Below are 22,031 nucleotides of genomic sequence, written 5' to 3'. Positions count from 1 at the left end.
ACTGCTCTCTCTCCTGCTCCTGTGGGTGGAGAAACTGCTCTCTCTCCTGCTCCTGTGGGTGGAGAAACTGCTCTCTCTCCTGCTCCTGTGGGTGGAGAAACTGCTCTCTCTCTTCTCTACGATGGATTTCTCCCTGTGTGATTGTTGAACGTCTCTTGGTGCAAAATGGTGGAAAGAAGGGACCGAGACCAAAACCTGACGTTTACCAAAGATGTTTGAGAGCCTGAATTTCAGGATTGTTGTTCACACTACGCTTTAGTAACTTTATGCATTCACTGCTACGTTTTTAATGTGCCACAAAAACGGTGTAAAGTTTAGACAGTTGGGGGCAAAAGTCGCCCCCAAAATATCTTTTACATCCTGAAATGACCTCGGTGACCCTCTTTCACCCCCACCCTCCCGCTACATCCTAACAAGCTTTCTATACAGCCACTGACCCAAAGGAGGACAGGAGATGGTTACATCAGACCCGTGGCAATGGCCAAGTGTCAGAGACAAAACAAAGTGACGCTAAATCCTACTGTAGTTAGATAGGAAGGATTTCATTTGCAGTTTGCAGTTGACGAGAAGAAACGGTCTCATCTCCATGGAGGCCACACATCTTTCATTTTCAAAACTTTTCAACCCCCTCCCCTTCACTCGTTGAATGAACTTGATATTTTGATAACGTGTCCTCCTATAGGTGTGCATTGGTAATGGCCATATCACATTAAAGGTGAATTATTGGTGGAGAATGATGGCTGTTCACGACAAATGATATTAGAAATGTCAGGTCTACAGTTTTACGTGTGTAACAATGGCTTTGACAACTATTCACTCCCTTTGCATTTTGCAAAAAAAGAAAATCTACAAAATTAGCTGAAAATACATTTCTTTGGAATTTTTGGAATAGGATTTATGCAAAAGCTTTCTAGCAAAGCGGGAAAGAAATTATTCGATTTCCTAACATCTATAATGAATTCACCTTACTCAAATCTTACCTTCATTGCTAGAATGTCTTAAACTAGAAGCCCTTAGCCAGTGGATTTTAAAGGATTTGACCATGTATTCTGCTTCAGAATTGGGAAACAATATGGAATAACTGTCACTCAGCGATGGCAGTTGATTCCAGTTTCTGGTGTCTTAAAAAGTGAATATCATAAAGCAAAAAGTCCCAATAAATATATTTAGAAATAATTGTATAGCTCAATACAATTGTAAGTGAAGGTGGAGGGAGTGAATAGTTTTTAAAATTTCTGACAGCCAGACTGAAATCTTTCCACACATTCTTGACCTGCGTAGGAAGGAACCCCACACACAGTAAACGCTTTGCGCAAGTGTCCAACATTCATCACAGCACTGTGTGTCCAGTATCTGTGTGTTGAATGGTTGAAAATACAGCTACTGTGTAGCTCAGGAGGAGAGCATCCAGAAGAAAGTCCTTTACAATCCCAGGGAGTTTGTGTGTTTGGTGATAAGAGAGAGAGTGCGAGAGGTGGGTGGATTGAGTGAGCATCATCGTCTGTCACATGTAGGCGAAAGAGACGAGTGTTTGATTCCTGACTGTGGCGCTTCTTCCTGACCAGTGGGGGGGGGTGGGGGGGGGGGGGTTTAGGGGGCGCGGGTTAGGGCGGGTTCCCGTTGCCGCCCTCGTGGGGGCAGATGAGCAGGGTGGAGTCCAGGTCCAGGCGGAAGGCGGGGTAGAGCGGCTGGGAGAACGGGCAGCGGAAGGTGTGCAGCAGCACCATCGTGTCCGACACGCCGTAGAAGGACAGCGCCCCCTTCTGGCGCTCCAGGAACACGCCGATCCGGGGGCAGGGCGGCGCCGCCACCGTGGTCTTGCGGTTGTCGTGCCAGGCGGCGTAGCCGGCGTGCGTGCAGCGCAGCCGCCACGAGTTCTCGTTGCGCCCCAGCAGGCAGGGCTTGCCGCCGCCCTTGCGTCCGATGCCGCGGTACGTGACGCCGATGTCCACCCAGCCCCCGCCGCGCCACTCCACCTCCCAGTAGCTGGCCCCGCCGAACTGGCCCTCCCTGCACAGGACCTGCGCCACCGAGTCGAAGCGCTGCGGGTGAGGCGGGTAGGACTGGGGATCCTCGCCGCAGTGGGCACCCTGGGGCCCCTCCAGCAGGACCAGGGTGGGGTGGGCCGCGTCCGGGTCCAGGGACAGACGGCAGGAGACTGGAGGGAGGGAGAGAACAGACGGAGGGTGGGAGAGAGCACAGAGATTAGAATGCTTTTAGAATGCTATATGCTTTTTATAATTGCTCAAGTGAGGTGAGGAGGTGCTGCGAGTGAGCGTCATGTGCTGCAACACATTCAGCTACGATGGCTCAACAAAAAACACGTTCTGAAGCCGAAGAAGCAAATGACAAGGCAGGTTTATTACGAACAGTATTGGCGAGCATACTCATCTGAAAACATGACCTACTGTTTGTGTCGTTTACAGGCCACCGTAACATATCTCAGAGAGTCGGAGATCTGTTGCTGCAATTCCTACTGGTCGCTGGTTCATAGAAAATAGATGATGTACCTTACTTTACTTCATACACAGTCTCTCTGAGCAACAGGCAAGTAAAAAGATATTTCCATACAAGACCTAAGAAATGATTTGCCGTGTTTCTGCCGCTGTTGCAATGTGTATTTTGGGGGCGACTGAACGGGAGGGAGTAGGCAACTGTACCCTTTTGTTGGCCTCTCCCTTTAAGTATTGTGATAATATCGTATCGTGGGGTAACCTCGCGTCACCAGGCTCTCCTAAAGGAGAGAGCCATAGAGAGCCGCAGTAACGAGTCCGGAAATCATCGATGCTAACAGCCCTGGTTCTTCACAGTTTTCGCCTATGGGAGTTTTGAATGGGGTTTTGACGCGATGCTTCTAATAATCTCTCTGGGCAACGCTGGCTTAATCAAACGCGAACCAGTGTTTAGTAACATCATCTTCACACACGAAGAGCACTTTTATGAGTTTTGAAGCTTTTATGTGCCGTTAAAAGGGCGGCTAGCTAGCAAACGGCTAAATGAGACTACACTGTTGAGTCGATGAGGATATTATACGTCAATAACGTCACCACTCAAAGGACGAACACGGAAATTCTCTTTCCCTCACCTGGTTCAGCCCCGTTCAGCCCGGGGTAATCAGTGCACACATCAACAACAGTCCAGGTTGAGTGCTGACGTGACGTGGAAGCCTATGCGACAGTGTGTAGTTCTGGATTAGCTTAGCTCGAGCTTTTTACTTCTAGGGCTCGCAATTACACTACAAAACTCATGAAAGTGGTCCTCATGTGTGAAGATTATCCTGCTGAACACTGGTTCGCGTTTGATTAAGCTTGCGTTGCCCACAGACATTATTTGAAGCATCGCGCCAAAAACCCATTCAAAAATCCCATAGACAGAAACAGTGAAGAACCAGGAAGTTCGGGACTTCCGCATTCAGCCTACAAAAATACGTCATCCCTGCGGCTCTCTATATGAGGCATTACAACAGGCAGGAAGACCCACCCCGTCTTCCGGTGCATCTTCTGCTTTGTGTGCCACAGTGTCTTCCTTCCCCCATTTCACCGTTTTGACCGGTGTGTTTAGGCGGCGATGCCATTATTTTAGTTGTTTGTTTGTTTGTTTGTAGCTTTTTTGGGTAGCTAGATCCTCGCCTCGCCCACGTTTTCTGAACAGAACGCACGGATTGAGCGTGAGCACAGCTGCACTTTGGTTCCCGTGTGGATGTCGTGAGCGTCTTCCGGCCATAGCTGGATGACACGGAACAAGGTTTTTCCACCCAGACCAATCGTGGGGACTCTGCCGAGTCCCGCCCCTAGAGGGGACATAACGACACACGAGTCCCGCCCCTAGAGGGGACATAACGACAGCCGAGTCCCGCCCCTAGAGGGGACACAACGACGCACGAGTCCCGCCCCTAGAGGGGACATAACGACGCACGAGTCCCGCCCCTAGAGGGGACATAACGACACACGAGTCCCGCCCCTAGAGGGGACATAACGACACACGAGTCCCGCCCCTAGAGGGGACATAACGACACACGAGTCCCGCCCCGAGAGGGGACATAACGACACACGAGTCCCGCCCCTAGAGGGGACATAACGACACACGAGTCCCGCCCCTAGAGGGGACATAACGAGTCCCGCCCCTAGAGGGGACATAACGACACGAGTCCCACCCCTAGAGGGGACATAGGGACATAACGACACACGAGTCCCGCCCCTAGAGGGGACATAACGACACACGCGGCCTTAATCCTCCTCTGACCTGATCAATTATTGACGCGTGACAAGGTGCCAGCGGCGCTGCGGCCGCTTGTCAGACGGCTTGTGTCTGCTGCAGCATGACAGCCGTCTCCTCTGGGAGGTGGATGTCATAAATACAGTATGATATGGCCGTGCATCATTGATGAGGATCCCAGGCGAGGCTCTCAGGTTGCTCCAGCACGACTCTCAGCGTGGAGAGGAGACGAGAAAGCAATGGAAAAGGTGGAGAGGGGTGGAAAGATAGAAGGGAGGCGGGGCTTCAAAGAGAGAGACAGTCAAAGGGGGAGAGCGAGGTAGAGAATGACATGGGCGAGCGTCATATTGAATAGGGGTATCAGAGAGAGAGAGAGAGAGAGAGAAGGGGTGTACAGAGAGAGCTAACCTAGTTCTCAGGTTGCTCCGTCAACAATCAGTGACAATCCAGTGACAACTTGTCAACTGGAGATATGAAAAGACGAGAGATAAAGGGATAGAGAGACAGGTGGGAAGTGAGAGAGAGTGAGACAGAGGGGAGAATGGAGAACCAGCCACAGGTAGGCAAAGATGGAGACAGACATACAAAGAGACAGAAGAAGGGGAAAAGCGAGTAGAGTAGTGTGGGAGAGAAAGTGTGTGTGCGTGCGTGCGTGTGTGTGTGGGTGTGCATGCGTATGTGTGTGTGTGTGTGTGTGTGTGTGTGTATGTCATACTTACATCTGAGGAAAGTTGCTCTCATCCTCTGGTCAGGCGGCTGCAGAGACAGGGAGGTGAGAGGGAACGATCCCGGTACTACTATAGAGAGAGAGAGAGGGGGGGGGGGGGCAGAGAGAGAGAAAGGGGCATATAGATTATAGAGAGAGAGGTTTGTTTATTTTCATGAACAGAGTTATCATCCTAAATAGCCAACATTAGCATAAACAACAGTATTGATATCGAGAAAAATCCTCCTTATGATTAGTGCTCGCTGTTCACTTTCTCCATTGATTTCAACCATATCACTCAGCCCTATTTTTGGTAAAAGAAAAAAAAAAAGACAAAAATGCACCAGCCACCCCTGGATACCAAGGTCGACAAAGTATTTAAACCGTTAGTCAATTGAGCTAGAACGAAACCGTCTGTTATGCTCAACATAATTGGTAGAATATGTAAGTAAGAAGATCTGTTCAGACAGAATTATTCACAACATAAGTGTCACAGCTTAGATGTCCGTAACGCACAATTCAGGTTTATCGGGCAGGTGTCCGCACAGGTTTTCACCATCGCCACAGCAGGAACAAACTCACTTGTTAATCAGAGTCATCTGCTCGTTAACTAGGGGCTGATCGGCACACATCTCTCTCTAGATCAGTGCTGACCAATTTGGGGCCCGCGGGCCTGTTTGTTTTGGCCCACCACGGATTTGGGAGGGAAAAAAAATAAAAAATAAAAAATAAACTTCCTCCCCCCCCCTGCCCCGATTTTTTATCCCCCATTAGTGCTAACTTAATTTATTTATCCTGGTTGCTGCTCCACCCTCTGCCGATCTGGGGAGAGCCCATGCTTCCTCCGAGACATGGGCAGTTAGCCAGCCGCTTTTTTTCACCTGACAGGGGAAGCTTCACCGGTAGGACATAGCACGTGGGAGGATCACGCTATTCCAACCAGTTCCCCTCCCTCTGAACAGGCGCCCTTAACGACCAGAAGAGGAACCACATTAGCAACCAGGATATTGCATGTTTTTGTCAAATTGTCATGGCAAATTGTTTACAAAAGATGGACAATAAAGCTGATTTTCAAAGTACCTTGAGGATTTTTCAAGTTGTGAATTAAGTCAAATTTCTCTCTTGATTACAAAGGTGGAAAATACAACTGTTTTTAACGGGGTGTTTACTGATTAAATGTTTAAGCTCCCCGCAAATGCAGATGTTTTTTTAAATATGTATAACCAATTGCAAATTATTACAATTACCAAACAGATAAAAAGTAGATTATTATATTGAAATGTTATTTTAGATTTAGAATGTTAATTTTTGGCCCTCGGCCCTCCACCCAGATTAAGTTTTGGCCCTTCATGGGAAAGAATTTGGGCACCCCTGTTCTAGATGCTCTGATTGGCTCCTCGTTCTCTCTCAAATTTGTGTGTGTGGGGGGGGGGGGGGCAGAGAGAGAGCGAGAGAGAGAGAGAAGGCAATTTGTGATTCTGTCCGTGTGGAATATTAGGAGGTGTGGCATCGTGTGACCGTGTGAAGAGGTTAAATTGTGTGACTCTCACGGTCAAAAACGTGAGACTTGGCAGCTCTTATTTAACCCTAACTGACTAACCCAAGCGATAACCCAAGCCGTTTTATTTGGCAAGTTTTCAAATGAACGTTGGTTTTAAAAATTGTTTTCAAGACATTTTCAAATTTATTTGGGAAACGCTCCTGTTATGTGAGGACTTGTTGAAATGTTGATATGCAACGTATGTTGAAATGTATAAACGTAAAATAAATAAATAAATAAAACATTTTATTGTGGAGACTGGGTTGCTGATTTTGTGAGCAGCTAGTACAAGATAGTATTCGTAGCGGCTAGCTTGTGTCTGTTTTGTCCTCTGCATTTATCCCATCGTGGCTTGTTCCCCTCCATGGTTTGGGCCAGGAGCGTTGGGCAGCTGCAGTGAAGCACCTGGGGACCAACTCCTTCCAACCGTCGCTGGTCAGACGATGATCTTCTGCATGCTTTAAGTTTGGTCTTATATGGAGGACACCCCAGGGGAGCACGCGGAGAACATGCAAACTCCACACTTCAGGCCATGTCTACATTAGGCCGTTTTTTAGGGATGTGCACTTTGTTTGCATGTATTGTCCACACTCCCTCTATTGTTTTGAGTGTCAAACACGAAGACTCCGCTCTCCGGCGGCCGAGCCTGTCTTCGTCATCAAAATCCGGGTTGGAATGGTAATGTGGACATGTGGAGAGACCAGCGTTTTGAAACGATGCAAGTAACCTAAAGTATTTGTACAGCAGGTGGCGGTAAGCACCTTGAAGGTGTGTTCACAACTGCGAGTTGAGACAAGAAGTGTCATTTCAACTAACGTTGCACCGTTTCAACATGGATGGATAACCAAATTCTGACCTTGTTATTCGTGATTCAAAGCATTATGGTGGACACAGCGTTCCCTGCAGCAAAGAACGCAAGCCACTATTCAAGCGTTGTGTAGGATTGTGGGCACATCACCTTCTTCTTCTTCTTCTTCTTGTCCTTTGCCTTGGCTGTAGGCATAGGTGCTGCCCCCTCGATGCAGAGATGGGGACTTGGACTTGAGTCGCACTTAAGTCTCACACACAGTGACTTGAGACTTGACTTGAGACTCGTCCTCAAAGACTTGAGACTTGACTTCGACTTGAGGTTCGGGACTTGTGAACAATCTTTATTTTTAATTAATTTTTTTTGGTGCATTAACATTAAAGGACGGCTTTCCCGTGGGGAATATGAATATATATTAAATCTCACGCCCCTAAGGTTTTCGAATCCGTTGAAATTTTTGAAATTGGTTGTTCACAGCCTGACCTATCAACCATCTCTCACATTATTTTCATGACGCTCTGACGTAAAACGCGTCGGGGCGTCAAGTCCAGCCTTGCGGAAGTCGAGCACCTATGAACTACAGTGTTGTGGGCCTGTGCCGCCATGGTCCCGCCTCTAGAGGTCCTCCACGCCCCTTCAGAGGTCTTTAAGAAAAACAAAAGGCAGCCATCTTTTTTCACCGCCTAGCATACGGTAGCTAATGTTAGCTTACCATAGCTCCTTGCAAAGAGACCATATCTCGGGAACGGAAGCACGTACAGACACGGGACTGACGGCATTGGAAAGCTCGTCAAATTTTACATCTAGTAGAAGGTGCGTTGAAGTTACGAAATCAACGCTGAGCATTGATTTTGATTTTTGACTTTTTTACATGAAATAGTTACAACATCAGATGCGCGTAACTCCTAGGAAAATTCCTTAAAATGCATGAAAAAATTTTTATGAAGACATCTCCCGACATATATACTACCGTTTAAATTTGGTGCAATTTGGAGGCCATTTTTTTTTTTTTTTTCTTGTTCTACTAAATGTTTTTATGTCGAAGCCTTCTTCTTCTTCTTCTTCTTTGACTTTTATGGCGGTTGGCAAGCATATATGTGCATTACCGCCACCTACTGGAGTTTGATATCAGCCAAATGCCTGAGGGGTGGGCATGCACTCGAAGGCCACGCGAGCCCAGTGCATTGTGGGAAGTGTAGGATTTCGGGTCCCCGCACCCGCCCCTCCCCTCCACCACCCCACCCCCCCCCCCACACACACAGAGTGGATTTTAGTTGATAGCTCTGGCTGTGAACAACCAATTTCAAAAATTTCAACGGATTCGAAAACCTTAGGGGCGTGAGATTTTATATATATTCATATTACCCACGGGAAAGCCATCCTTTAAGGAAATGTCTACTAATAAGAATCTCAATTAATCAATGCTGATACTGTATGTTAATAAAGGAGTGAGGAGAATACAGTACATGCTTTTAATTCCTTAGTTTTAGCTATGCAGTGTTCTAAGCACCCCAGATGGCATCCAGCAGATGATAGAATGCTCATCCATAAGAGACTTGAGACTTGACTTGGACTTGTGACCAAAGACTTGAGACTTGACTTGGACCTGAGCTCAAAGACTTGAGACTTGACTTGGAAAAAATGACTTGTGAACATCTCTGCCTCGATGAGGACTCCAGTACTACACATTGAGGCATGTGCATGCCCAGTGTACGTGAAGCATCATGTTAGCATGCGTCTCGCACGAGCTAATATGGACGGAGGCCGCTCGCTCTATGTGGAGACCGGGAAGGCTTGAACTGTGCTGTTTTTGCAAATGCCGTAATGAAGACGCAGCCTCAGAAAGGCCCTTTTCACCAGATAGCCCCACCTGGCCACCGGCCACCGGCCGAAGGCACGGGGAGACGTACCGCCAGTGCCAACGGCATCTCAGGTGGGAGTCGAACCCAAGACCTTCTTGCTGTGAGGCGGCAGCGCTACTACCACTGCGCCGCCGTGCCCCCGTTGCATTTGATTACTTGGCATTTACGAGGAGCGGAGCCGAGTTGGAACGGAGCCAGAGTGTGTTGTGTCAGACTGAATCATTGATGGGCCACTGTCCTGCCCAGTGTTAAATGCCACTGTCCTGCCCAGTGTTAAATGCCTTGTCAAAACCTGCAGCCTGATAAAAATGGGTCACCTCAGACACAGGGTGTGAGTGTGTGTGTGTTTGTGTATACATGTCTGTTGGTCTGTGTGTATGTGTGTGTGTGTGTGTCATGTTTCATATGCTTACCTTTGACACACTCTCCAGCAGACACGTAGTTCTCATTAACTGGAAAAGAAAGAGAGACATGTCAAAGGGTACTTGAACCTGTGTGTATGCGAGTGTAACAGTAGCCAGCGGGTAGTGGTGCGCAGTGAGTCAAACCTCGCTCCCCGACACCTCCAGAGACAGACGCTAGCCCCATGGGTCTTAAGCTTCATTTTATACTTATTAAAAAGTGTCGCCCAGCACCAGTGTTGGGCAAGTTACTTTCAAAATGTAATATACACTACATATTACTAGTTACTTTCATTTGAAAGTAATACGTTACTTTACAATATTACTTTCTGTGTAATAAGTACTAAGTAACTTGTTACTTAGTACGCTACTTTTGCATTACTTTTACCAAAACAACAGCAGCAGCAGAATGACATTGCTGCCCGGGCCGGAACCATACCATCCCGAAAAATAATTTCAACCGCCTTGATGTCAGTGTAAACAAAAAAACAAAACAGAAAATCTAAATGTTATTATTTTCCTTTGTTATTGTCATAGTGGTTATTTGCATAAAAACAAATAAGTTTGATTAGGAAATGATTTGTATCTTTTTTAAATATGTGCTTTGATTTAATAAAATGTCACTCAATTTGTAACTTGAGTTACTTGAGAAAGTAACTGGTATAATATTACTGAAATCCTATAAGTAATAAGTTATATTACTGAGTTACTGCTAAAAGTAATATATTACATGTAATATGTTACTTTTGTAATGAGTTACCCCCAACACTGCCCAGCACATGGTCGCAGACGAAAAAGAAAGTGTCGCTCATGTTGCTGCGTTTATGCTTCTCTCCTCGGGCTCAACGGTCACGTGACACTCGAACGCTATTAGACAGAGACCTTAGTGCAGACAGCCAAGAGAGGGAACGCTGTCAATGTGAAAAAGCACGTCGGAGGCAAAATGTAACGTAGCCTACTTGGCTGCAGCCGCATATGACGACACACAACCACAAAACTCACCTCCTCCTCACTCTCTGGGAAGTTTGTCACTCACGGTGTTCTTTGTGATTTTCACCAAGTCATACATCAAGCACATGCTGATAAAAATAGCGGGGACACGTTCATTAATTTCAATCGAGCGAAAACCAAAACAAGGAAGTCAAGCGCGTGCCGTCTATATAGCCAATCAGACTTGCGCGACACATTGTGACGTAGTCAGCGACACTAGACATTTCACTAGGTAGCAGACACTGCTCGCCGACACTTTCAAGTGTCGACTCAAGTCCTCATTTCAGTCGGCGACCGTTTCAAAAGTGTCGGCAGACAAAGCATAAATTGGGTCTTAGCCTCCTCGCTAGAGCGTCCGCCTCTAGCGACAGACGCTAGCCCATGGGTCTTAGCCTCCTCGCTAGAGCGTCCGCCTCTAGCGACAGACGCTAGCCCATGGGTCTTAGCCTCCTCGCTAGAGGGTCTGGCCCACATACTGGGGGTTCCACGTTTGATTCCCAGCTGCGCGGGACTACACAACATAGGTTACATGAGTGTGTGTGTCTAGACTCTACAGTGGGCACGTATTTTGTATCATTTTGTAATGTCTTTTAGCCACGCTTTGGAATATGTTAACTGTTAGCAGAAAAATATACGAAAAGGGCGTGTCTTAGTGTTGATGTGTCCATTTGTGCCTATATTACACATAATCTTTAGCATGTGTTTGACTCCGCCTTCTTGCCCGGCCTGCCTATCTACTTATCTGGTATGTCTGTCTGTCTGTCAGATGCGTCCCCTCCTGTACCTGTCTGTCAGATGCGTCCCCTCCTGTACCTGTCTGTCTGATGCGTCCCCTCCTGTACCTGTCTGTCTGTCAGATGCGTCCCCTCCTGTACCTGTCTGTCTGTCTGATGCGTCCCCTCCTGTACCTGTCTGTCTGTCTGTCTGTCTGTCTGTCAGATGCGTCCCCTCCTGTACCTGTCTGTCTGTCTGTCTGTCTGTCTGTCAGATGCGTCCCCTCCTGTACCTACCTGTCTGTCTGTCTGTCTGTCAGATGCGTCCCCTCCTGTACCTGTCTGTCTGTCTGTCTGTCTGTCTGATGCGTCCCCTCCTGTACATGTCTGTCTGTCTGTCTGTCTGTCAGATGCGTCCCCTCCTGTACTCTGATGCGTCCCCTCCTGTACCTGTCTGTCTGTCTGATGCGTCCCCTCCTGTACCTTTCTGTCTGTCTGATACGTCCCCTCCTGTACCTGTCTGTCTGTCTGATGCGTCCCCTCCTGTACCTGTCTGTCTGTCTGATGCGTCCCCTCCGGTACCTGTCTGTCTGTCTGATGCGTCCCCTCCTGTACCTGTCTGTCTGTCTGATGCGTCCCCTCCTGTACCTGTCTGTCTGTCTGATGCGTCCCCTCCTGTACCTGTCTGTCTGTCTGATGCGTCCCCTCCTGTGTCTGTCTGTCTGTCTGATGCGTCCCCTCCTGTACCTGTCTGTCTGTCTGATGCGTCCCCTCCTGTACCTGTCTGTCTGATGCGTCCCCTCCTGTCTGTCTGATGCGTCCCCTCCTGTACCTGTCTGTCTGATGCGTCCCCTCCTGTACCTGTCTGTCTGTCTGATGCGTCCCCTCCTGTACCTGTCTGTCTGTCTGTCTGATGCGTCCCCTCCTGTACCTGTCTGTCTGTCTGTCTGTCTGATGCGTCCCCTCCTGTACCTGTCTGTCTGTCTGTCTGTCTGATGCGTCCCCTCCTGTACCTGTCTGTCTGTCAGATGCGTCCCCTCCTGTACCTGTCTGTCTGTCGGGTCCCCTCCTGTACCTGTCTGTCTGTCTGATGCGTCCCCTCCTGTACCTGTCTGTCTGTCAGATGCGTCCCCTCCTGTACCTGTCTGTCTGATGCGTCCCCTCCTGTCTGTCTGATGCGTCCCCTCCTGTACCTGTCTGTCTGATGCGTCCCCTCCTGTACCTGTCTGTCTGTCTGATGCGTCCCCTCCTGTACCTGTCTGTCTGTCTGTCTGATGCGTCCCCTCCTGTACCTGTCTGTCTGTCTGTCTGTCTGATGCGTCCCCTCCTGTACCTGTCTGTCTGTCAGATGCGTCCCCTCCTGTACCTGTCTGTCTGTCTGTCTGATGGGTCCCCTCCTGTACCTGTCTGTCTGTCTGATGCGTCCCCTCCTGTACCTGTCTGTCTGTCAGATGCGTCCCCTCCTGTACCTGTCTGTCTGTCTAATGCGTCCCCTCCTGTACCTGTCTGTCTGTCAGATGCGTCCCCTCCTGTACCTGTCTGTCTGTCAGATGCGTCCCCTCCTGTACCTGTCTGTCTGATGCGTCCCCTCCTGTACCTGTCTGTCTGTCTGATGCGTCCCCTCCTGTACCTGTCTGTCTGTCAGATGCGTCCCCTCCTGTACCTGTCTGTCTGATGCGTCCCCTCCTGTACCTGTCTGTCTGTCTGATGCGTCCCCTCCTGTACCTGTCTGTCTGATGCGTCCCCTCCTGTACCTGTCTGTCTGTCAGATGCGTCCCCTCCTGTACCTGTCTGTCTGTCTAATGCGTCCCCTCCTGTACCTGTCTGTCTGTCAGATGCGTCCCCTCCTGTACCTGTCTGTCAGATGCGTCCCCTCCTGTACCTGTCTGTCTGATGCGTCCCCTCCTGTACCTGTCTGTCTGTCTGATGCGTCCCCTCCTGTACCTGTCTGTCTGTCTGATGCGTCCCCTCCTGTACCTGTCTGTCTGATGCGTCCCCTCCTGTACCTGTCTGTCTGATGTGTCCCCTCCTGTACCTGTCTGTCTGTCTGTCTGATGCGTCCCCTCCTGTACCTGTCTGTCTGTCTGATGCGTCCCCTCCTGTACCTGTCTGTCTGATGCGTCCCCTCCTGTACCTGTCTGTCTGTCAGATGCGTCCCCTCCTGTACCTGTCTGTCTGATGCGTCCCCTCCTGTACCTGTCTGTCTGATGCGTCCCCTCCTGTACCTGTCTGTCTGTCTGATGCGTCCCCTCCTGTACCTGTCTGTCTGATGCGTCCCCTCCTGTACCTGTCTGTCTGTCTAATGCGTCCCTTCCTGTCCCTGTCTGTCTGTCTAATGCGTCCCCTCCTGTACCTGTCTGTCTGTCTAATGCGTCCCCTCCTGTACCTGTCTGTCTGTCTAATGCGTCCTCTCCTGTACCTGTCTGTCTGTCTGATGCGTCCCCTCCTGTACCTGTCTGTCTGTCTGATGCGTCCCCTCCTGTACCTGTCTGTCTGATGCGTCCCCTCCTGTACCTGTCTGTCTGTCAGATGCGTCCCCTCCTGTACCTGTCTGTCTGATGCGTCCCCTCCTGTACCTGTCTGTCTGATGCGTCCCCTCCTGTACCTGTCTGTCTGTCTGTCTGATGCGTCCCCTCCTGTACCTGTCTGTCTGATGCGTCCCCTCCTGTACCTGTCTGTCTGTCTAATGCGTCCCTTCCTGTCCCTGTCTGTCTGTCTAATGCGTCCCCTCCTGTACCTGTCTGTCTGTCTAATGCGTCCCCTCCTGTACCTGTCTGTCTAATGCGTCCCCTCCTGTACCTGTCTGTCTGTCTGATGCGTCCCCTCCTGTACCTGTCTGTCTGTCTAATGCGTCCCCTCCTGTACCTGTCTGTCTGTCTGATGCGTCCCCTCCTGTACCTGTCTGTCTCTCTGATGCGTCCCCTCCTGTACCTGTCTGTCTGTCTAATGCGTCCCCTCCTGTACCTGTCTGTCTGTCTAATGCGTCCCCTCCTGTACCTGTCTGTCTGTCTGATGCGTCCCCTCCTGTACCCGTCTGTCTGTCTAATGCGTCCCCTCCTGTGTCTGTCTGTCTGATGCGTCCCCTCCTGTACCTGTCTGTCTGTCTGATGGGTCCCCTCCTGTACCTGTCTGTCTGTCTGATGCATCCCCTCCTGTACCTGTCTGTCTGATGCGTCCCCTCCTGTCTGTCTGATGCGTCCCCTCCTGTACCTGTCTGTCTGATGCGTCCCCTCCTGTACCTGTCTGTCTGTCTGATGCGTCCCCTCCTGTACCTGTCTGTCTGTCTGATGCGTCCCCTCCTGTACCTGTCTGTCTGTCTAATGCGTCCCTTCCTGTCCCTGTCTGTCTGTCTAATGCGTCCCCTCCTGTACCTGTCTGTCTGTCTAATGCATCCCCTCCTGTACCTGTCTGTCTGTCAGATGCGTCCACTCCTGTACCTGTCTGTCTGTCAGATGCGTCCCCTCCTGTACCTGTCTGTCTGTCAGATGCGTCCACTCCTGTACCTGTCTGTCTGTCTGATGCGTCCCCTCCTGTACCTGTCTGTCAGATGCGTCCCCTCCTGTACCTGTCTGTCTGATGCGTCCCCTCCTGTACCTGTCTGTCTGTCAGATGCGTCCCCTCCTGTACCTGTCTGATGCATCCCCTCCTGTACCTGTCTGTCTGTCTGATGCGTCCCCTCCTGTACCTGTCTGTCTGATGCGTCCCCTCCTGTACCTGTCTGTCTGATGCGTCCCCTCCTGTACCTGTCTGTCTGTCTGATGCGTCCCCTCCTGTACCTGTCTCTCTGATGCGTCCCCTCCTGTACCTGTCTCTCTGTCAGATGCGTCCCCTCCTGTACCTGTCTGTCTGTCTAATGCGTCCCCTCCTGTACCTGTCTGTCTGTCTAATGCGTCCCTTCCTGTACCTGTCTGTCTGTCAGATGCGTCCCCTCCTGTACCTGTCTGTCTGTCAGATGCGTCCCCTCCTGTACCTGTCTGTCTGATGCGTCCCCTCCTGTACCTGTCTGTCTGATGCGTCCCCTCCTGTACCTGTCTGTCTGTCTGATGCGTCCCCTCCTGTACCTGTCTGTCTGATGCGTCCCCTCCTGTACCTGTCTGTCTGATGTGTCCCCTCCTGTACCTGTCTGTCTGTCTGATGCGTCCCCTCCTGTACCTGTCTGTCTGTCTGATGCGTCCCCTCCTGTACCTGTCTGTCTGATGCGTCCCCTCCTGTACCTGTCTGTCTGTCAGATGCGTCCCCTCCTGTACCTGTCTGTCTGATGCGTCCCCTCCTGTACCTGTCTGTCTGTCAGATGCGTCCCCTCCTGTACCTGTCTGTCTGATGCATCCCCTCCTGGACCTGTCTGTCTGTCTGATGCATCCCCTCCTGTACCTGTCTGTCTGTCTGATGCGTCCCCTCCTGTACCGGTCTGTCTAATGCGTCCCCTCCTGTACCTGTCTGTCTGTCTAATGCGTCCCCTCCTGTACCTGTCTGTCTGTCTGATGCGTCCCCTCCTGTACCTGTCTGTCTGTCTAATGCGTCCCCTCCTGTACCTGTCTGTCTGATGCGTCCCCTCCTGTACCTGTCTGTCTGATGCGTCCCCTCCTGTACCTGTCTGTCTGATGCGTCCCCTCCTGTACCTGTCTGTCTGTCTGATGCGTCCCCTCCTGTACCTGTCTGTCTGTCTGATGCGTCCCCTCCTGTACCTGTCTGTCTGATGCGTCCCCTCCTGTACCTGTCTGTCTGTCTGATGCGTCCCCTCTTGTACCTGTCTGTCTGTCTGATGCGTCCCCTCCTGTACCTGTCTGTCTGTCTGATGCGTCCCCTCCTGTACCTGTCTGTCTGTCTGATGCATCCCCTCCTGTACCTGTCTGTCTGTCTGTCTGTCTGTCTGTCAGATGCGTCCCCTCCTGTACCTGTCTGTCTGTCTGATGCGTCCCCTCCTGTACCTGTCTGTCTGTCTGATGCATCCCCTCCTGTACCTGTCTGTCTGATGCGTCCCCTCCTGTACCTGTCTGTCTGTCTGATGCGTCCCCTCCTGTACCTGTCTGTCTGATGCGTCCCCTCCTGTACCTGCGCGGCTGATCTTGTCCACCTCCTCCCTGCAGACCTCGTCCATACGGCCCCGGAGGTGGCACAGTGCTCTCCTGGCGGCGCTGAAGGTCTCCGCGGGCAGGCTGAGGGCTCTGGAGCGCCGACCGGTGGCGAGAGGGGTGCATAGCAGGGGAGCCGCCTGAGGAGAGGAGAAGAGGTGGGGGGGGGGGGAGGGGGAGGAGTGGAAAATATGTCTTGACATAGCAGCTTTGTCCCTTGTCTTTTCCTCCCTTCTGAAATTTAATTCTAAAATAGCACTTCGCAGCAGGAGCTGTATTTTTCCACTGGGCCCGTGCTGACTCATTCTCTCCTCTCCTCCCAGGGGGCGTTGTCCTCGGGTCTGTAGGAGCTCATGGATCTCTCGGGGGTCTTTCTCAATGATGTGCTTTCTTGTGTGGCCCCGCCCCCCGTGATGCAGATGCAACAACTGCATTATCAAATCCAAGAGTTGCCAAGTCCACACTTGTCCTGGAGAGAACGATGTCCTCGAGAACGTGAGCGCAGAGAAGCATCTTTACGTGCTTGATGCTGTCCATTCTCCTGTTTGTTTCAACCTGCTCTAAAGACCAGTGGTTCTCTTACTTTTGTATCCAGGACGTCTCATTGAGTCCACATCAGGCCGACAGAGACCCCCACCATTTGATGAGATTTTGTATCTCAAGACCCAAATCTGAGAATATTGTTTTATTGTTAGATATGATTTTGTCCAGAATTCCATGACTATCTGTGTTGTAGGCAGAGAGATAACAGACTATCTGTGTTGTAGGCAGAGAGATAACAGACTATCTGTGTTGTAGGCAGAGAGATAACAGACTATCTGTGTTGTAGGCAGAGAGATAACATACTATCTGTGTTGTAGGCAGAGAGATAACAGACTATCTGTGTTGTAGGCAGAGAGATAACAGACTATCTGTGTTGTAGGCAGAGAGATAACAGACTAGCTGTGTTGTAGGCAGAGATAACATACTATCTGTGTTGTAGGCAGAGAGATAACAGACTATCTGTGTTGTAGGCAGAGAGATAACAGACTATCTGTGTTGTAGGCAGAGAGATAACAGACTATCTGTGTTGTAGGCAGAGAGATAACAGACTATCTGTGTTGTAGGCAGAGAGATAACAGACTATCTGTGTTGTAGGCAGAGATATAACAGACTATCTGTGTTGTAGGCAGAGAGATAACATACTATCTGTGTTGTAGGCAGAGAGATAACAGACTATCTGTATTGTAGGTAGAGAGATAACATACTATCCGTGTTGTAGGCAGAGAGATAACATACTATCTGTGTTGTAGGCAGAGAGATAACAGACTATCTGTGTTGTAGGCAGAGAGATAACAGACTATCTGTGTTGTAGGCAGAGAGATAACAGACTATCTGTGTTGTAGGCAGAGAGATAACAGACTATCTGTGTTGTAGGCAGAGAGATAACAGACTATCTGTGTTGTAGGCAGAGAGATAACAGACTATCTGTGTTGTAGGCAGAGAGATAACAGACTATCTGTGTTGTAGGCAGAGAGATAACAGACTATCTGTGTTGTAGGCAGTGAGATAACAGACTATCTGTGTTGTAGGCAGAGAGATAACAGACTATCTGTGTTGTAGGCAGAGAGATAACAGACTATCTGTGTTGTAGGCAGAGAGATAACATACTATCTGTGTTGTAGGCAGAGAGATAACAGACTATCTGTGTTGTAGGCAGAGAGATAACAGACTATCTGTGTTGTAGGCAGAGAGATAACAGACTATCTGTGTTGTAGGCAGAGGAACTATGATCAAACGGGCATTCTTCTACATTCTGTAACTGTGTTGTTAACTTCTTGTAACTGAAATAATGAAGACATTTAACATTTCGTCAAGTTGCTGAGGAGCCCCTGGAACCCCCCCCCCCCCCCCGCCCCCCCCGGCTCAAGACACCCTGGTGGTCGTTGGCCCCCACGTTGAGAACCACTGCTACTGTATTATACCGTTAAGGTTGGTTTCACACAGACTCCAGTACTCGGAATTGCACCGCGGCCCGCGCGCACTCCATACACTGTCAATGGGGGTAGTGCGTCAGGCTCCGATGCAGCAGGGGGCAGCGTGAAAAACAAGCAGCGATCATACGGCGACGTCAGCGAGAAAGCACTTTGGGTGGAGGCAACCCGACGTCACGCTGCAGGTTTGCCAATCATGTAGACGGCCACACACACACACACACACACACACACACACACACACACACACACACACACACACACACACAGCTCTGCTCTGTCTGTTTCACTATCTCGTCTCTTTTTTCTTTTCTTTTCTTATCTTCACTATCTCTCTCTCTCTCTCTCTCTCTCAAAAGGTCTTCACCATAAAAATCATTGGGTTAGTTTGTCAATGGAAAGCTTTGCCTTTTTACATGAAGGAGCAGCAGGAAATGGTTCAGCAACACGGCTGAAAGCGATCGGGAAAACTCTGTAAAGTAGCAGATAATCTCAAGTACGTTAACGTTAGATCAGCTAAACTAACAGTACAAAAATAGCCTACAGGCTTTTGAAAATGTTGTTCCCTGGTTCCCTCGCACACATGCTCGTTTTGAAGGGGAGAAGGCAGAAAGGGGAGGGGGGGTTAGTATGACACTCATCGTGCATTCCTTTATAACTGGGAACTGGTAATCTTACCGGTTCAAAGTTCATGAGCTGGGACGTGACATCACTAGAGCTGGTATTTCCCATTCCAAACTGGTAGGAGCCTCAGCAGCCCCGACGTAAAAAAATCCAAGATGGCTGATCCGCGCAACAACAGTAGTTATAATCGTATAAATGCTATTTAGCACTTCTGTCTTGTTTGTGTCTCATTAAATCAGCTGTACACACAGCACGGCCTACTTCTATCTGTGTGGACATGAGGCTGCAGTGTTTGTATGCCCAAAATGCCACGAAATGCCTTGTTATCAACTGTTATTGCTAACAATGGCTAGCGAGTGGATCTGACCAGTGAACAAACAGTGAACTTCCCAGCTCAACTTTTCTGCAAATGGAATGCTAACAAAACGGATGTGACGTAATTTAGCCTCCACATCCCAGTTCTTTTGCGATAAAGGAACGCACGATCAGTACGTTTACATGCACAGTTAAGTCGGGTTTTTGGATGGAATCACGTTGCCTCCACTACGATAGGTGGCGATATGCACTCTTTCCCCGCAGGCTCCGCCAATTCTGACAGCTGGAAGCAGCAAGTCTCTTAATAATGCAGCTATTTCATTCAAAAATATGATATAATTATACAAACGTTTCCCCTCAAAACGATCACTTCTGACCCATATAATAGTGTGGCAGTGTGTTTATGTTGAGAGACGTTTCGCCCTGTGTGTATTTTAGTGATAGGACATTGTTTTGCTGTGTTCTGTGTTTATGTGGTCGAGCGAGGTTGTGTTTATGTGGAGAGAGAGAGCGCCGATAAACGAACGTTCAAACGCAGGGATGGTCAGGTAACACAAAGCTGCCCCTTGTTAGCTCAATACAGTTGAAACTAATTCCATTAAAAAAATATTTTTTTCTAGACACAGATTTAGCTCTACGTCAACGAGCTTCACATTTAGCTTTAGCTAATCGCTCCCTGGCTGCTAACACAACAGTTTCACACGCTGTTCGACTTCCGGGTCAAAGAACGTCAGCGCATGAGCTGATCGCCTCGTCCAGTTCCAGTCCGACTATCAATCGCATTTATCTGGGTGTGTTAGTCGGACTTTTATAACTTCGATTTCAGTCGAGCTAACATGTTTACATGCATTTCAAAAGTCCGGGTTTAGGCGGACTAACGCAATAATTCGATTTTTTAAAGTGCATGTAAACGTACTGAATGTTCTCTGCAAGGACCCGGCTGATCTCTTGGTCTCCCCCCTGTCCTCACCTGTAAGAAGTGGGCGCTGTCCTCGCTTTGCAGGAGCCGACTGATCTCCTGGTCTCTCCTCCTCAGCTCCTCCAGGTCTGTCTCCAGCATCTCCACGTCTCTCTCGGCCCGGCCCACCACCGCCCTCTCCTTCGCCTCCAACCTGCCTCGAACCTAAGAGGCCATTTACACCTGGCATTAACATGTGTTTCCTGTGATCAGATTGCGATCAGATTGTGTTTTATCACTTGAAAGTACAGGTGTAAACACCCCCAAAACGCATTGAAGAAGGATTGCAATCTGATCGGCCAAACCACCTCCGGAGGTGGTCAGGGATGCATTGTGTACACATTGAACACAAGTGTAAATGCAATGGGTCCTCTCAATCTGGATACAGCAACTTTATGCGGATTGAGAGGACAACCATTTCTGCAATCTGATTGCAATCAGATTGTAATCAGATTGCAGGTGTAAACGCCAGGTGTAAATGGAATCAGGCTGAAGTGATAAAATACAATCTGATTGCAATCTGATGGCAGAAAACGCATGTTAACGCCAGGTGTAAATGGCCTCTATGTCACATTCAGATTGTTACATTTAGTTTCACAGTACTGCTGCCAGCAGCGGGGCCAGCAGCTTTTTTGTTAAGAACAAATAAAACATTTAAATAACAAAAGCACCAACCTTTACAGCTGCAGCAGTATCATGAAACTAAATGAGTATAATCTGTACCACACACACATGGCATTGTGTATGGCATGGCACCAGTGTTGGTGCCATGCTGTACCCACCGACTTAAATTGTATATACTAAACTGGCTTTTTTTATAATACGTGCCAGACCGTTAGAGGAAGTTGGGACCTTGTATGTTAGCACAGCAACCACTTGAAGAAGACATTTGGCGTTTTTGGACTCACATTTGACTACAAAAACACTATGGTTTTGCTGTGTGAGATAGTTTGAGAAATGTGAGGGTCATTTTATGTCCCTTTTGGATCGCTAAACAAAAACTTTGCCTCAATTGTTTGGGAGAAAGCCCAGAAGCAGCTGGAGGAGCTAACTCACACACTGAGTTCTTGTAATTGGATTTCTTTGGCATGAAAATGTTCAAGTTTAACGCTAAATATCATCAAAAAATATTGGTAGCAGCTACAATCAAGACATATTGGCGTCGGCCCTCGAAACACATTGTGCTCGAACACAGCAAGATAGCATTTATCTAGCTGTGTGTCGTGACTGAGGCTACAAAGCAACTATTATCGACCCACACTCGCATGCCGAACATTTCAGTGACTGTCTGTGGATTTAGACGTTCATTCAGAATAGCCAGTCAAGCCTACTGCCCCTTTATCCCTGTGCTTACCATGCATTACCTATACGATAGGTAACCTATAGCAGTGGTTCTCAAATCCTCCTTGAGGGGGTTCCAGGGGGTCCCCAGCCAAAAGGGAGGTAATTTATTTTAGCGATCATTCCATTCATAAGTAACACAATGACTATTTTGGTGATGGGTTTTATACACTTTCTGTAATAAATCATCTAAAAGCGTCAATCTTATTATCATATGGGGGGACCGTGGGCCAAGCTTAGTCAGTTTAGGGGTCCCTCATGTGAAAAGATTTGAGAACCACTGACCTATAGGTCCTATATAGGTTCATACAGGCACTAATCCATCCAATTTCCTCTCTCAAATCATCCACATTAGAGACAAAACTAGAAAAACAAGAGCCTTCTACTACTATCACCGCCACTACATCTGCTGCTGCTGCTGCTACTAGAGCTTCCACGCCATCCAAAACTACTATTACTGCTACTACCACCGACAGCACTACTAGTAAAACAACCACTACTACAGTTAGTGTT

At 48.9% G+C, this 22,031-nt stretch overlaps 1 protein-coding gene across 1 annotated transcript in view; it reads right to left on the bottom strand.

Moving 5' to 3' along the window:
* Positions 1–1,604: 1,604 nt before the first annotated feature.
* LOC310775833 (tripartite motif-containing protein 16-like) overlaps positions 1,605–22,031 on the bottom strand; it is a gene marked incomplete at both ends in the record, with an annotated part of 33,821 nt that continues 13,394 nt past the window's right edge. Inside the window, 5 exons of the mRNA XM_083635960.1 lie at positions 1,605–2,158; positions 4,935–5,012; positions 9,545–9,583; positions 16,288–16,447; positions 20,190–20,342. Coding sequence (XP_083492086.1) covers positions 1,605–2,158; positions 4,935–5,012; positions 9,545–9,583; positions 16,288–16,447; positions 20,190–20,342 — 984 coding nt within the window. The remainder of the gene's footprint in view (positions 2,159–4,934; positions 5,013–9,544; positions 9,584–16,287; positions 16,448–20,189; positions 20,343–22,031) is intronic.

The sequence above is a fragment of the Poromitra crassiceps genome (assembly GCF_964638095.1).
Source record: "Poromitra crassiceps genome assembly, chromosome: 4".
In the NCBI taxonomy this organism is placed as follows: Eukaryota; Metazoa; Chordata; class Actinopteri; order Beryciformes; family Melamphaidae; genus Poromitra; species Poromitra crassiceps.
This window is presented reverse-complemented; position numbering and strand designations above follow the sequence as displayed.